General features: G+C 39.1%; 1 protein-coding gene across 8 annotated transcripts in view; it reads left to right on the top strand.

Annotated features, from left to right (window-relative positions):
• Positions 1-14,669, top strand: part of TSC22D1 (TSC22 domain family member 1) — a 130,946-nt gene extending 116,277 nt beyond the window's left edge. For 4 of the 8 annotated variants that reach the window (XM_050947659.1, XM_050947650.1, XM_050947753.1 and 1 more), the window contains 2 exons: positions 11,717-11,768; positions 13,273-14,669. In XM_050947659.1, the coding sequence (XP_050803616.1) occupies positions 11,717-11,768; positions 13,273-13,527 (307 nt within the window). In that variant the 3' untranslated portion in view covers positions 13,528-14,669. Of the gene's footprint in view, positions 1-10,664; positions 11,280-11,474; positions 11,566-11,716; positions 11,769-12,591; positions 12,901-13,272 lie in introns of those variants that run through there. The other 4 variants (XM_050947734.1, XM_050947762.1, XM_050947770.1 and 1 more) reach the window with 4 other exon arrangements.
• The last annotated feature ends 1,278 nt before the right edge of the window (positions 14,670-15,947 follow it).

Genomic DNA, 15,947 nt, shown 5'->3' with positions numbered 1-15,947 from the left:
GGACGTAGCCTAAGGGCAGAAGGGACCATTGTGATCATCTGGTCTGACCTCCTGTGTAACATAGGCCAGAGAACTTTCCCAAAATAATCCCCAGAGCACATCTTTTAGAAAAACATCCAGCCTTGATTTTAAAAATGGAGTGACAGAGAATCTGCCATGACCCTTGGTAAATTTTTTAGTGATTAATTATTCTCACCATTAAAAATGTACGCCTCATTTCCAGTCTGAATTTGTCTAGCTTCAGCTTCCAGTCATTAGAGCATGTTATAGCTTTCTCTGCTAGAGTGAAGAGCCCATTATTAAATATTTGTGCCCCGTGTAGGCACTTACAGACTGTAATGAATTCACCTCTTAACCTTCTCATTGTTAAGCTAAACAGAGCTCCTTGATACGCTCACAGATTTTCTAATCTTTTAATCCTTCTCATGGATCTTCTCTGAACCCTCTAAAAAAAGTTAACATTTTTTAAATTGTGGATACTAGATCTGGACACAGTATTCCAACAGTGGTTGCACTAATGCCAAATACAGAGGCAAAATAGCCTCTCTACTCCTACTCAAAATTCCCCTATATATGCATCCAAGGATTGCGTTAGCCCCTTTGGCCACTGGGGGAGCTCATGTTCAGCTGATTATCCACCACAACTCCTATATCTTTTTCAGTCCCTGCATTCTAGCATAGATTTCCCCCATCCTCCAAGTATGGCTGACATTCTTTGTTCCTAGATGTGTACATTTACATTTATCTGTATTAAAACACACACTGTTTGCTTACGCTCAAGTTACCAAGCAATTAAGGTCACTCTGAATCAGTGACCTATCCTCTTCATTATTTACCACTCCTCCTATTTTTGTGTGATATGAAATCTTTCATTGGTGACTTTTCTGTTTTCTTCTAGATTATTGATACAAATGTTAAATAGCATAGGGTAAGGACTATTATCAGAGGATCCCATAGAAACACATCTGCTCAATGACTGTTCCCTGTTTATAATTGTATTTTGACACCTATCATTTAGCCAGCTTTTAATCTATTTAATGTGTGCCATGTTAATTTTTATATTCTTTATTCATTTTTTGATCAAAATGTTGTGTGGCATCAAGTCACACTTTACAGAAGTCTAAGTATGTTACATCAATGCTATTACCTCGATCAACCGAATTTATAATCTCATCACAAAAATAAACCCATGTTGATTTGTATTAGTTATATTTCCCTCTTTTAATTCTATGAGTCCCATGTAAGATGTTCCATTATCTTGCCAGTGGTTGGTATCAGACTGCTAGGCCTGTAATTACACAGGTCATCCCATTTACCCATCTTAACTACTGTCACATTAGCTTTCTTCCAGTCTTCTGGAACTGTTCCAAGACTTTCTAAAATAACTTTAACAGTGCAGCAATTCCTGAGTCATCTCTTTTAAAACGCATGGATGCAAATTATCTGGATCTGTTGATTTTTAAATGTCTTAATATTAGACTCTGCTGTTTAACATTCTCTTGAGATACTAATGGAGAAAGTGTTACCATATGATGAGACTGCATATCTGCTTTTTCCCCAAATACAGAACAAATATTTATAGGGCAGAAGTGTTCATTCTGCATTATTTTTAGGCTTGGAAGGAATAGATTTTAATCAGTAAATGTGGGTAGACTTAGATTTTACCACGCATACAAAAATATTTTAAAAATCTGTGTTGATTGAAGTTTAAATAGGCAAAGTAAGGAAAATGCTGCTTGGGAATTTTGATATAAGGTTATTTACTTTGTAAATTTTGATATGTGAAGTTGACAATTGGTGTTTAAATGGTTATAGAGCTTTAACTTTTTTAATCTGAAATCTACTGTCATTAAAAAATTGTCTGACTCTCCCCATAATTTCCTGCAGCCAAAAAGGTAAATCAATGAAAAATTAAAATCTTTATACCCATAATTTTGTGCAAGTTGTAAAAATTTAAATAGATGAAAATCTCTTAAAATAAACATCAATATTCATCAAAATCTAATTCTGCCAAGTGTAGTTATTGATAATTCTACCATTTTTTGTAGTAATGGACCAATGCCTATTTAATATTTAGCATTAATTTCTGACAAAATGGGTGATTTTGAACAGCCATTATTTTTTCCTAGCTGAATGTGATTTTAAAACAAAATGTTAGTGTGCAGGTGGTTGGCTTAAGGACAAGGGGTCATAGCAATTTCCCTTTACCCTACTTTGTTCCTCCATATTTTTGCTTCCCCTTTCTCAGGATCTCAAAGAATTTTACTGTTCCCTAAGAAATTATAATAGTGGCCTGATCTCCAAAGTTTATGTAAGTCAGTGGAAGGATTCCCATTGACTTTAATAGGCTTTGAATTAATGCCTAGGAGCCTTGACTTGGCTTCTAATGTAATTTCTTAAGTATAGGCTTAATTTTAAAAGTGTGAGGCTGAAGAGGGAAGTGACCATCAAAGGAAAACTGCTGTCCAGCTAGAAACCTAGTTCAGCTGCTCTGCTAGACAAAAGGCCGGGGTGCTTTGAAATGAATTTAAAATAGGTTAGGAGCCTTGCAACTTCAAGGGGAGCAATAAAAAGAAAAAACAGTCAGGAAGAAAAGGGAGAGAAGAAAGGGGTGACCAGTAGAAAGTGGATAGGTGGTGGATGGAGGACGAGGGGTGAAAGAGAGAGGGGAGCAGATAACTTGTCCTCTCTTGCCAAAATACATAGGGATTTCTTGTTTTTATCTGGGTGATGAGGTCCCAGCCATGCACTGCCGGGAGGTAGTGTGGCTAATGGCTGTGACATCACCAACAAGGTCCAGATGGCCTGTCAGAACAGACCAGTGTTGAGAGCTACATTCTAATATAAGATAATTTGTGCTTTTCAAATGCATGTGATCTCACTGCTGCCAAGTGACCACCTGATCGTTGGTTTTGTTTCTTTTTTCATGGTAGGTGTACCTAGAAATACTCCGGTAATTTCCTTTCATTTAACGTTGAAGTGCAGTTCTCCAAAATGTACATTATGTATTTTCTGAACAGCAGGATTATGCAGCATGAGTGGTTTCTCCTCTAAGGTGTTTCCTTTTGGCTTTAAGGAAACCAGTACACATTAGAAGTACAGATGAAAGCATGGAATCAAATGTGAACTTTGAGTAACTTTCTAGTTTTCTGGCAAGTAAATTCGCATAAGGATGTATCAGATGAAATTATATATGCAGTCTTCTAAAGCCTGGAAGCTCTGAAAGGCTATGTACTGACTGCAGAGTGGACAAGCATATTCAAAGGTAAGGATGATCTCTTGTATGAGGTCAAAAAGGAAGAATAAAAGTGAGGTCTGTGCCAGAGAGCTGGCCAGTGTCAGAGGAAGAAGAGCTCTTGTAATGTTCTTTCAACCTTCCACACACCAAAATGCCCTCTCCTGGATCAGTCCTTTTAATACCCCCCTCCCTTTTGAGCCAGTTGCATAAGAGTTACTGTAGGGTTAGGGTGGGAATAAACCTAACTGTGGCCCATGAAGAGGGAGGGACAGATTGGGTCCCTGACAAAGGATTACCTCATTTAAAATTTTAAAAGCACAACTCTTTAGTGGGTGGGTCCTTTCCTCCCCATGAGTGTTGGACAGAAGCAATTATAGCACTCCAAGGAGAGCTTTCATTTGTATTGAGTTTAGGTATTTCAGATTTACAGACAAAGTGTTTGGTTCCCAAACTAGGTGGTACTTCATACCTACTCAGCCCTAGATTCAGGTAGGTAGTGTCCTGGATGCTAATTGCAAGGTATAGAGTAACCATGAAAGTTAGGTCTCTTAATACAAGAGATTAAGCCCAACAGATTCTATTCCTATAATTCACATTGTGTTGCCAGACATAGTTAGTTGTTTCTGGAAGGATTCTTCAATAACCTCAGAATATTTTAGTTCTTACCACCCCAGAGGTCTTCTAAAGATGTCTGGATGTTTCTTGAAGGTTGTAACCTCTCTCTCGCTCTCTCCTTGCTGAAACTCCTGAACTGGAGAAAGAGACTTTTTTTTAATCAAGATTTATTGCATCACCATTAAAATCAGTGATGTGATATGATGACATCCTCGTGAAAACAAATGAGGTTTAATTAGCTATCTATTTTCCTATAGAAACGAAAGAGCTGTGACCAGTATCCTATCCCCAGAGAAGTCAGTTTGACTTTCTTGTGTTTGTCCTTTGATTTTATATCAACTTGCTTTTAAATGCATTCTTCTGTCTTCTAGGCAGAGTGCAAAGTGTATCATCGTATATGTACTATAATTACAGATACTGGTGTTATACTACTGCTGGCCAAGTAGGCTGTATGTAGGGTGGAATGAATGTTCTTTCCACTTTGTAGTTCATTAATTTTTTCTGTACCTTGCTGATGGTAAAAACAAAATTAAACATGGTAAGTGACACATTGGTTCTTTTTCATTTCATTTGAGGTGTTAAAGTCTAATCTTCTTAAACACTTCTTTTAAAAATCATGAAAAAACCAAAAAAAGGAAATTCACATGCAATCAAACCACAGGTTTAAATAGCTTTAAGATTTTAGCAAAAAAAAAAAATTAAGAAAGCTAATACTATAGAAATATCTGGTACTCAATGGCTCTTTAATTTAACTGACAGACATAACAAGATCCATTGGCTGGAAGTTGAAGTCAGCAAAGTTCAAACTCAAAATAAAATGCAATTTAATGTTTTGGAATGGATTGCCAAGTGATGTGGTAAATTTTCAGTGGCTTGGAGTCTTTGACTCAAGATCGAATGGCTTTCTAAAAGAGATATTTTAGCCCAACCACAAGCTGTTGGGCTAGATATGGGAATTGCTGGTTGAAAGTCTATGACCTGTGGCAGATTAGGTGATTATAATGGTCTCCTCTGTCCTTAAAGTCTATGAAATTCACAGTTAAGTCAGGAGAAACTGTTCAAAAGACCATCCCTTTAAACTGACCAAACTGAACCTGGTTAAAACTGGCTGGAAACCCTGTCCTCATTTAAATCAGTGGCAGTTTTACTATTGGCTTCAGTGGGGCCAAGATTTTAGCCTAGGTAATTAGTGTGTTGTGGATTTCTGTCAGAATCATTACACTAGTTCCCCCCCTTGTGTGTGCCCACCTCTCCATGGATATATATGGGTTTGAATTTAGGAATTTTTAAGGTAACTTTACTTAAGTCACTAGTTCAGTTCTGTATAATCCGCATTATAATCCCTTCTAATGAAAGCAGATGTTTTTCAGGACTCAATTACTGCAGTCTTTCTTCCATTGCGCCACCAAAGTGGTTATAACGCAGTTGGTTCTTAATGTTTTTGTGACTGAACCACATTTTGATGTATTTCAGCGTTTTACAGTTGAGAAATATAGTTAAAATTGTGTTACCCATAGCAGGGGACTGTCATGTTATAACAAAGGCCTTAAAATGATCAGTTTTTCTAGTGTTTTGTAGTGTAGAAAAGACAAGATTTATCTCAATTTTGGGAGATTTGTTCTGTATTTAAAATCTGTTTCTAAAGAGAGGAGAGCATTCTCAAGGTACTTGAAAGATTAAATCAAACTCCAACGGAAGTAGAAAAAATGGGGGGTGAGGTTCTTTAACAAACACATAGAAACAAACTGAACCTCAAACAGGTTACAGGGTCTAAATGAGTCTATACAAAATATTTATCTAATTATGTGCTGAAGACGAAAAGTTTTTAAAGGCTAAATATTATTGAGACGAGGTAATTTTTAATGAGACAAAAAAAAAATGGAATCCCTACAAGAAGTAGTTTGTTCCGTAGCTGAAAAGATTGTTTGGCAATTTGCAGTTGTTAAGGTAGTTAATTGATCTCTGTATGTAAAGACCAGAGCATGCGTATCAGCTACTTGATTAGCATTGTACTTGGATGCATCCTTTACCCACTAAATACATCTCAGCATTATGTATTACTTTATTTATTCAGTGCTTTATTTATACCATGTCTGTGGTACTTTACAAATGTTAGCTTCCGAAGGAGGATAGTCTTGCAGTGAGCTCTATGTGGGTGGACCCTTTGCATGTGTGAATCTTTTTGCAGGTTTTGGGTTTAAATAGGACAGAAATTAGCCCTAGATGCTACAGATTCTTATACACAAGAATAACATGAGACGTGTGAGTAGTGCCATTGAACTCGTGGGTGTAAAATTTTTAATGTTATACAAGCATTTCTAGAATCGGGGGCCTGACATTGTAATTTTTGTGGGGAAGGGCCATGTCTAATGTACATTGCCTAATAATGTACAATGCCTGGTACAATGGGGGTAGACCTCATGTTTGAGGACTCTATGTACTACCATAATGCAAACTATAAATAATAAAAATACATTATTGGGGGAGAGAAGAGAAAGGGATAGTGAAGTAGGATCACCAATCAAAGGGAAAGGAAGAAATGAGTTTGGGAGAGGATTTTTGTTGCTCTCCTTTGACTTGTCTTGCTTCATCAATCAATTAGAATTCTTTAGTAGCGTCAAGAAGCATGTGGACAAGGGTGATGCAGTAGATATAGTATATTGGACTTTCAGAAAGCGTTTGACAGTGTCTCTCATCAAAGGCTGTTAAGCAGTGTACGCAGTCATGGGATAAGAGGGAAAGTCCGCATGGATCAATAACTGGTTGAAAGATAGGAAACACAGGCTAGGTGTAAATAGTTTTCAAAATGGAGAGAGGTAAGTTGCGGGATCCCTTGAGGATCTGTATGGGACCAGTACTGTTCAACATATTCATAAATAACCTGGAAAACGAAGTATAAACAATGAGGTGGCAAAGTTCGCAGATGATACAAAATTACTTAAGTTAGTTGAATCAAAATCTGATTGTGAAGAGTTAGGAAGAGATCACACAAAACTAAGTGATTAGGCAACAAAATAGCAAATGAAATTCAATGTTGACAGATGCAAAGTAGTGCATATTGGAAAACATAATCCCAACTGTACATACAAAATGATGAAATCTAAATGAGCTGTCACTGCACAAGAAAGATCTTGGAGTCGTCATGGATCGTTCTGTAAAAACATCCGCTCAGTGTGTAGCAGTAGTAAAAAAAGCTAACTGTATATTAGGAACCATTAGGAAAGGTACAGATAAGACAGAAAATATTATACCACTATATAAATTCATGGTGCACCCACACTTGAATACTGCGTATACAGTTCTGGTCACCCCATTGCAAAAAAGATACATTAGAATTGGAAGAAATACAGAGAAGGGCAACCAAAATGATTAGCATTATGGAACAGCTTCATGGAACATGAGGAGAGATGAAAAAGACTGGGATGCTAAACCTGGAACAGAAGATTAAGGGGGCTATGATAATGGTCTATAAAATCATCAGTGAAGAACTGTTATTTACCTCTTCACGTAACACAAGAACAAGGGGCCACCTAATGAAATTAATAGGCAGCAGATTTAAAATAAATTTAATGCAGTGCACAGTCAACCTGTGGAACTCATTGCCAGGGGATGTTGTGTATGCCAAAAATCTAACTGGCTTCAAAAAATAATTGAATATGTTCATGGAGGCCTAGGCCATCAATAGCTATTAGCCAAGATGGTCAGGAATGCAACCCCATGTTCTTAGTGTCCCTAAACCTTCAACTGCCAAAGCTGGGACTGGACAATTGGGAATGGATCACTTGATAATTGTTCTGTTCTGTTCATTCCCTCTGAAGTGTCTGACACTGGCCAGTGCAGAAGACAGGATACTGGGATAGGCAGACCTTTGGTCTGACCCAGTATGGCTGTTCTTATGTTCTGACTGTAAAGAGAATTATAACTCTCTCCTGAAATTCCCTGATAAACAGGGACAGTAGAAATTGACAAAGATAGAAAATTCACGAATTCTAAGGACTGAGATCTTTCCTGACACTTTGCTATGTTTCTATATAATCTGTGGAGCAGATGTTATATGTCTGATCATGTCAGAGCACAGTTGTCTGACATGTAGGTGCATCTGTGTTTTAACACTTGCTTTTTTTCTGTAAAGTAGACAGGACAGCATGCTTCTGTTTGTGTTATCCCATCCACGCTACTGACAAAACGTTGGAAGCCAGATGCACGTAACTATGCACTAACTCAGTTAGACTTGTAGACCTCTAAAAACAATTTTAGGGAATCATTACTAATCTTTCCGCAGAAACACTGATTGATTAGAATGTGCCCATGACCCTTGAATCAGAGCACAACCAATATTACAAATAGCACAATCAGTCTGAAAGTCTGCCTCTTGCTTTCTCACACCGAGAGAACATGACAAATGTGTGTTTTTGTTTTTATTGCTTGCCATTTTGAGGTGGCTTATTGTAGGAAAACCTAATCTGAAGAGATTGTAACCACCCAAAGAAAAAAAAAAATCTGCCAAGAAACTCAGATCCCCTGCACTTGCAAATTTCAGCCTAAGCACAATCACCTCCAGTGTCCTTGAAGCTTACTTCACATAGTGAGAGGTGATCTGAGAGTTTTGGGGTACAGCCACTAAGGGCTATGAAGATCACGGTTTTAGGATCAAGTATTGGACTGGGAGCCAGTACAGAGCCCTGGGTTAGGGTGGTGAATTCTCGTAGTCATTATGTAAGAAGAGGGGCTGCCTGGTGTACCCTCTTGAGCTTTCACTTTCAACCTGAGGTTTAGCATGTTGCAGTAGTTGAGTTTAGACGTGACAAACACACAGATCACTTTGGCTTGGTCTGTGGCTGATGAGAGGTGTAACCTCTTGGACAGCCGAAGAGCATAAAAGGAATTTATGGTTACTGATGTCATTTGCCTGTCCAGGAGTACAGAAGGAGCTCAAAACATATACTCTAATATTTGTGTTAATATTAAGTAAATTGGAATGGATTACATGGTCAACAGGTGCAGATAATTTAAAATAGAGGAAACATTGCAAAGGCATGGGAAATGTGACTGTTTTTGAAGCAACATGGAAGTAAGTGGGAATTCTGCCTTAAAGGAAATGCATGTGCTTTGATGTTGGAAAAACATTTATGCAAAGTTCAGTATTCTTAAATGTAACCTCCCCCATAAGTAGGATTTAGCTTACTTGCGCCACTTTGCTGGTATTACTGAATGAAAGAACAGTAGACCAAGAAAGCTAAAATAATCTCTTTAAGAAGGATGATGATGACATGCTAATGCTAAAGTTAAATTTAAGACTATTATTCCTTGCCCTTCTAGCTTTCCTGCTTTTGTGAGAGTGACAACTGTAATATATATTTAAAATTCTTGCGCTACAGAAGAGAAAAGAGTTTTGGCTTTTCTGTTTTGTATGTTTAAATAACACGAATGTTGATACTTTATAGATTATGTGTAGTAAAGGGTGTTTTTAGTTTTATTTAAAGTTAAGTCATACATATTTGCTATGTATTGTTCTAAGTCATAATTTGTCCCCATTAAATAGCTAAGTGGAGAGAGCACACCATTTTAAAATCATTTTGATCTGAATGTGTGACTTTGTTCTATAATAAAATATTAGAACTATAACACCTTAATTTTGAAATATGCTGTTAAGGAGTTTTCTTAAATTATTTATCTCAATTATTTTCTGTATAATATAGTTTAAAAAGTAGCTGTTATATTGCCTCATCTGGAAAAGAGTGGATAGACATGTTCAGTGTTACACTATAAGAATGTGAAAAAGCATCTGCTAGAATTTTACAGATTCATGCTGTGTGTGTATTTTCTGAATTGTCTGGTGGCTGAATATCTTAAAATGAATGGTTTAAAGGCTATAAAAAGGGCACAGAGGCCATTTAATTTGAATAAAGAGTAGACAAGTATTAGAAATTTGCCAGAACAGTGATCTATAGGCTCATTTATAATTTGCTTCCTGCTGCAAATATTTTCACAAATGTATTCAATAATATATATATATATATATATATATATATATATATATATATATATATATATATATATATATATATATATATATATATATATATATATTGAATAACAGTTTTATTTTCCTATGCCAACGTGTGCTGAAGTACTGTGGAGGCAGACATGAGCACATTAAAATTGTGTAAGGATTGTAATTTTAAAGGTGAAAACTCCCCCAGTAGCCCAGGAACCATGAGTGTGAATTTTATGCCTAAACTACACCATCCTGTCAGTATCTTGCTTCTAACCTTTCTCACAATGATAAAAATCCTTTTGTCTTTTCATATGAAAAACAGATTTTGCTCTTTCAAGAACCACCTATAATAGTCCTTTAGATTAAAAAACCCGCTCATGTTGTGTGGTGATGGTCAAATGCAAAGGGATGATGCAAAAATGAAGCATCCTATTATTGGAAGTGGTTTCTCCAAGCAAATTCTAAGGCATCTGATGAGGAAGGGAACTTGGGTCCTATGGTTTAACTCAGACCAAATTTCGTGAGACTTTCCATCGTGCACGTTCTCTCTTTGCTAGTCTAAAGGTATAGTGTTGCGCCAATAGGTGGCGGCATTGTAGTAGCTAAATGTAAGTCTAGTGACATTGTTACTGAATTCCAACATCAGCTATATCCGATTGTTTCTACCGAGGCTAAACTTCGCATGTGTAGTTTTTCTGCAGGCAAAAATCAGCCTGTGCATGTTGTAAGCGAATCATCCTACATGTTGGAAGGGTTTAAATTGGGCACTGGATCATTTTGTTTCTGCGCTGCTGTTGCCACCCAAATTCTCCGACTCTCTGCAGATTGCACTGATCAGATCTGCTAAAAGCTCATGCGGTTCCTTGCAAATCGTAGTATTTTAACGGGGGCGAAGGGGTCTCCTGGCCAAGGGTCTCCAGATTAAGGGTAACTGGATTTTGGTGATGGTTCACTGCTACTGAAGTGATGCAAAGGAGCCGTTCTGACGGTGGGAGGTTCCGAATGACCGGCCAGCCAATAGGCACTGACTCTCTTGCATATATTATACCATAGGACTAGAACCTCAGGTTTTCTGCTAAGTATAGAAGAGCTGAGCTCGGAGATTTCTTTGCGCAGCCCTGGGATCAGCATCTTCGAGGATCATACCGCCACAAACAGATATAATTCTGGGAAAAACCACCAATCTAGCCAGCCTCTTACCATTCCCCCGTGGCGGAGATTTAACTAAGATTAATGTAGCGCAACAGAGAATCTCTGCATTGTTGTTTTTTTTCTTTGGGGGGGTGTTTCTGGCTGGAATTGCATGAATGCCCAATGTTGTAGAACAGTGGCAATGGATCTAGGAGTTTATCAACTAAGACATTTTTCAATTTCTTTCTTGTCATCCTTGCTGGGCACCGACAATTCTTCTTTGAGACTCGACAGTAGGTAAATAACTCTGGTATAAAATGTGCTTGTTTTCTTTGCTGGAATATTTGCAGTAATGCAGGTGAATGCTGGGGGGCTGATTCCTTTGTCCATCAGACTGGGCAGCCCTGGGAAGCTGCAGTGGCACGGGCGGTGTGTTTTACATTTATCTTGTGAAAGATTGAATCTCTGGGACACGGATCGCTTTTACCGCATTATGTAATTAAGCTCCATCTTCGTGGGTTATTAGGGAAAATGTCCAGATCTTTGATCCTGCTGTAGCGGTCGGTTTGAGGTGGCTTTACAGGTTGGTTTCTCTGCATTGAAGCATCCCGATGACATAAACAGCAGTATTAAGTCAGTGCGGGATATATTTCTCAGCAAGCTAGTTATCAGTATTCAGCTCTCTTGTCTTGTAAATAATTCAGCTGCTGATGTGTCTTTTCCCCTCTTTTCAGCTCCTCGGGTGCAAGTGTGGTAGCTATTGACAACAAAATCGAGCAAGCGATGGTATGTACCGATTGTTTGATAAAAATGCAATTAATGTTTAAAGCGCGAGTTGTGACTAGAAGTGTTCACAATATCAAGGTTCTCTGGGTAACATTTAACCGCTGCATGGGCGTGTTTTTTTTAGTGGAGCTGCTGGGTTTGTTTTAAATACACTGATGGTCAAAGGCTGCCAAATGCGAGGAATAATGCATACGTTTCCCTATAGATGATTTAAATGACTATGACGGCATTGTATTCAGGGTTCTGCCTTATTAAAAATGATCGATCCTGACGGGGGGAGGAGAGAGATTAAATATTTCCACTCCAATTTTTTTTTCAAAATCCCCCAACCATCCCAGCTGGATTATCCCTGGAAAATAGGACCAGCCACAGTGTGCTGATGGATCCAATAGGGGCATCCTAAACTGCTTTAATTCCCATGCTTGCTGGCAATGGACGGTAACGTGCCTTGGAGCTGGGATCTTGTACACTAGGGCTGCTGCCCTGAAGTGCAGTGGAAATCGTGGACTCTGGGCGATGGGGGACAAGCCTGAAAAAAAATCCTCCTCCAAAAACACACACAACCACCCACAAACCCTGTGTCTGCGCCTAATTTTTCCTGTTTTTTGATTTCCGCCTTGGCTGCTCTTTGTTATTGGAGCGGTGCCTGTAGCTGTTCTCACGGGATTCTCTGCCTACTGTTGCTAGGCAAACTCCGAACCTTTAACTCCCGGCTATAAATAACTCGGCCGCTCATTGGCTGAGGCGCGAGGGGGTGGTCGGCGCGGGTCTCTCTGACGTCACTCTCGGTCACGAAACACTGGAGGGAGGGAGGGAAATGCGGCAAGCTGGCGTGTAAGAACTGGCTGCAGCCAGCTCCGCGGAGGCGGGGCGGGCAGCGGCTGTTGCAGGGGAGGAGGTTTCTGCTTTTACAAACACACGGCGCCGGCCGGGCCGCGAGAGAGCGGGGCTGGTGCCTGGATCGGCAGCGAAACCCCACTGATCCCAGCCCTCGTCCGTGAAGAAGCGCCCGCTGGCGGGCGTGGGGTGCTGGAAGAGGAAGACGACAGCACCCGGCGGGGAATTGAGCGGCTCGGGCTGGCTTCCTAGAGAAACAACCTCCCTCCCCCTTCCAGCCTGAATCAATTCGATGGTATTTTTCTATTCAGAACAATTAATAGGTGAGCTGGCCAGGGGAGGGGGAGCCAATAGACAGAGTAGTGGCCAGGCTGTTGGTCAGGTTTGTAATGAGACTGGCCTCCATCATTTCTCGGGTGTATTCTGGGTGCACAGGGGATGCAGGCTCTGGCTCTGCATGTTAATCTCCAAAATGCTATACAAACGTTAGTCAATGGAGGGGAGATTTCTCGTACCCTTCTACCTGTGCTTTGCTGTCTCAGAGCTGAATCCACATCTGCTGCTTCCCTTAGTTGGGTTGGATTATTGTTTCTCTGGCTGAGCAGAGTTGTATCCCTGTCCTAAGGTTGGATCGCTTGCCTGATTTGTGCACTCTTTTGTGTTTCAGGATCTGGTGAAGAGCCATTTGATGTATGCTGTGAGGGAGGAAGTGGAGGTCCTCAAAGAGCAAATCAAAGAGCTGATTGAGAAGAACTCCCAGCTGGAGCAGGAAAACACTCTGCTGAAAACACTGGCCAGCCCAGAGCAGCTCGCCCAGTTCCAAGCACAGCTGCAGACTGGTTCTCCACCTTCTTCCCAGACACAAGGGACAACACAACAGCCTGCCCAGCCGGCATCACAGGGCTCAGGAGCTTCAGCATAGTCTCCGATGTCCTGGCCTTCGTGGCCAGTATGCTCTGGACTACCCAGAGAAAAGAGGACAAGTGGAAATCTGCCACAGCTACCCCCTCATCCATTTCATTGCACGCTGCAGTTCAGACTCAAAGACTCTGTACACTGCACACACCATCACAAGACATTTTTTTTTTTCAGTATTAAGCACTCATCTGTCCTTTCTTTTTGGCTAAAGGAGTTCTTATTTTTAGGTTGGTGAATTTAAAAAAAAAACACACAAAAAAAACCCATTTTCCAGAGAATTAGCACAAACGCACTGGGGACTTGAACAGCTTCTGGAAATGGCTAAGAAATGGAGTTGCATGCTTGATTTTTGTTTTAAATCTTCCATCCATCCACCCACTGCTGTTACTAATGCAGGCATGAAAAAAATGAAGAAATAGACTGGAGTAAAAGTGATGGATCAATACCCCACATCCAGTTGGGATCCAAAGTAAAGACTGAATCATAGGATCTAAGGGGGAAAGGTAAATTCAGTGTTCAACACTAAACTGTCACTTGAAACCTTAAGCGCAAATATGTTTGCGCTATTTTCTGAAGCCGTGGACAGGTGCATAAAGCTGTATTAGAGAGAGAAGGTAGGTGACAGAGTTGGGATGTAGGATAATTACAATGAAGGTTATTTGCCTAATGTATATTTGTGTATTTAGTGTAATTACTTTGTAAAATAGAAACCTGTAACTACTATTTAGATTGTACAGATTGAAATTTAGTTGTTTCATTGGCTGATCTGATGAAGTTTCGATATTTGTGTTTTTGTTTTGTTTTTTTTTAAATGCTACATAAATATGAATACACCTATGCAGCTGGTCAGAATTTGGCAGATTTATGCTGTTTGTGTAATTTCTGAATTTCCCTGGCTGCTGAATATTTGAAGTAAATCTTTGTTCATTGTAGTTTGGTTTAAGACAAGAAAAAACACTTCAAAAATTATCAATTCCTGCTAGCGCAAGAATAAAACAAAATGAGTTCCCCAGTATGGATTTTTGCAAATGATCTGTATAGTAGTATGCATATGTTTTTGTGCATGTTATCTAAATAGTTGTAACACGTCAATGTATTTAACTGTTGCACTTGTCAACCTTCAATAAAGCATAAGATATTGATAAATCATGACTTCTATATTGTAAGGTTAACCATAATAATTTTGACAAACTTCAGTGCAGCCTTCCAATGTAACCTGATTAAGTTGTTTTTGGACAAAGATTTCTGTACTAAATTCTGTTTGTGGTTTTAAAAAACTTTTATAATACCGGTTTTTAAAAGTGAAAATTAAAAATATAGTAGCCATATAAACCGACTTTAAAGAGGTGAGGAAAATACTGGGGGGGAATCCTAAAATGAAGTGTGTAAAGGAGGGGGCCTGAGTATCAGACAACTGCTCCCTCTTTTGGTCCAATCCTGTGAGTTGCTGACCAGCTCTTAGGAAGTGCTGAGTGCCTTCTCCCTCTATAGTAATTAGTGCAATAGTATGGACATCTGTCCCTTGGACAATAATGAACCTGTAAACCTCAGACAACAATGGTTCCTTAGCAACAAACTGCACGTCCTCATGTGGAACTAGGCATTCCCCTGCTAGGCAGCAGCTCAGAACCATCCAAGTCCATGTGGTAAATCAAGTAGCTACTGTAGCTTCCTGAATTCATCACTCTTAACTGTGTGTACTAGCTAGAGCTTTGAGTGATTTAAAATGTGCTGGAAAGTAAGTGTCCAAGAATTCCTCACTCTTTCTCATCCTCATAACCAGAGTGGGAAGTAAACGGGTTTCTATTTGTGAAATGGGATGATGCAAACTTGGAACACAGCATCAATTCAGCCTTGTAAAATTGTCATGAAAAATTATCAGCCCAGGCAAAAAATCTACTTGCTCACTGTTCAGCACTACTGTTGATTAATAAAATGATGTAAACTTGGAAATCAGTTACAAAATGCATGTACTAGATGAAGATGCCTGGAATTGGGAGATGCTGACGAATTTGCTACTCCATAATCAGAATGCAATTTACTAGTTAGGACTATAATGAACTAAGGAAGGAAGTCCTACGTATTTACAGTTTTCAGCCAAGAATTAAAGATAAAGTGGTCAAGTCTTTCTTTAAATTCATGTCATAAGGTCATTACTTTAAGTTAGATGCGCTAAAAATTTGGATCCAATAACTAATATACAACTCCTCTTAAAAGACTGGTGGAAATCTTTTCTCCTTTCAGAATCGTGTTTTTGTTTCTTTTGTAACTACTGATACAAACACCATAATATATACACACACACACACACTTTATGGTCTTCATATCAGTAGTTGCAAAGGAGACACACAAATCCATAAAACCAGGAGTGGCATTTCTTACAGTGCTTTAGATTTTAGTAAGCAAGCAGGTGCAGCAGGGGAA

This window comes from Gopherus flavomarginatus, chromosome 1 (genome assembly GCF_025201925.1).
Source record: "Gopherus flavomarginatus isolate rGopFla2 chromosome 1, rGopFla2.mat.asm, whole genome shotgun sequence".
In the NCBI taxonomy this organism is placed as follows: domain Eukaryota; kingdom Metazoa; phylum Chordata; order Testudines; family Testudinidae; genus Gopherus; species Gopherus flavomarginatus.
The sequence above is the reverse complement of the archived record's forward strand: the minus strand, read 5'-3'. Positions and strand labels throughout refer to the sequence as shown.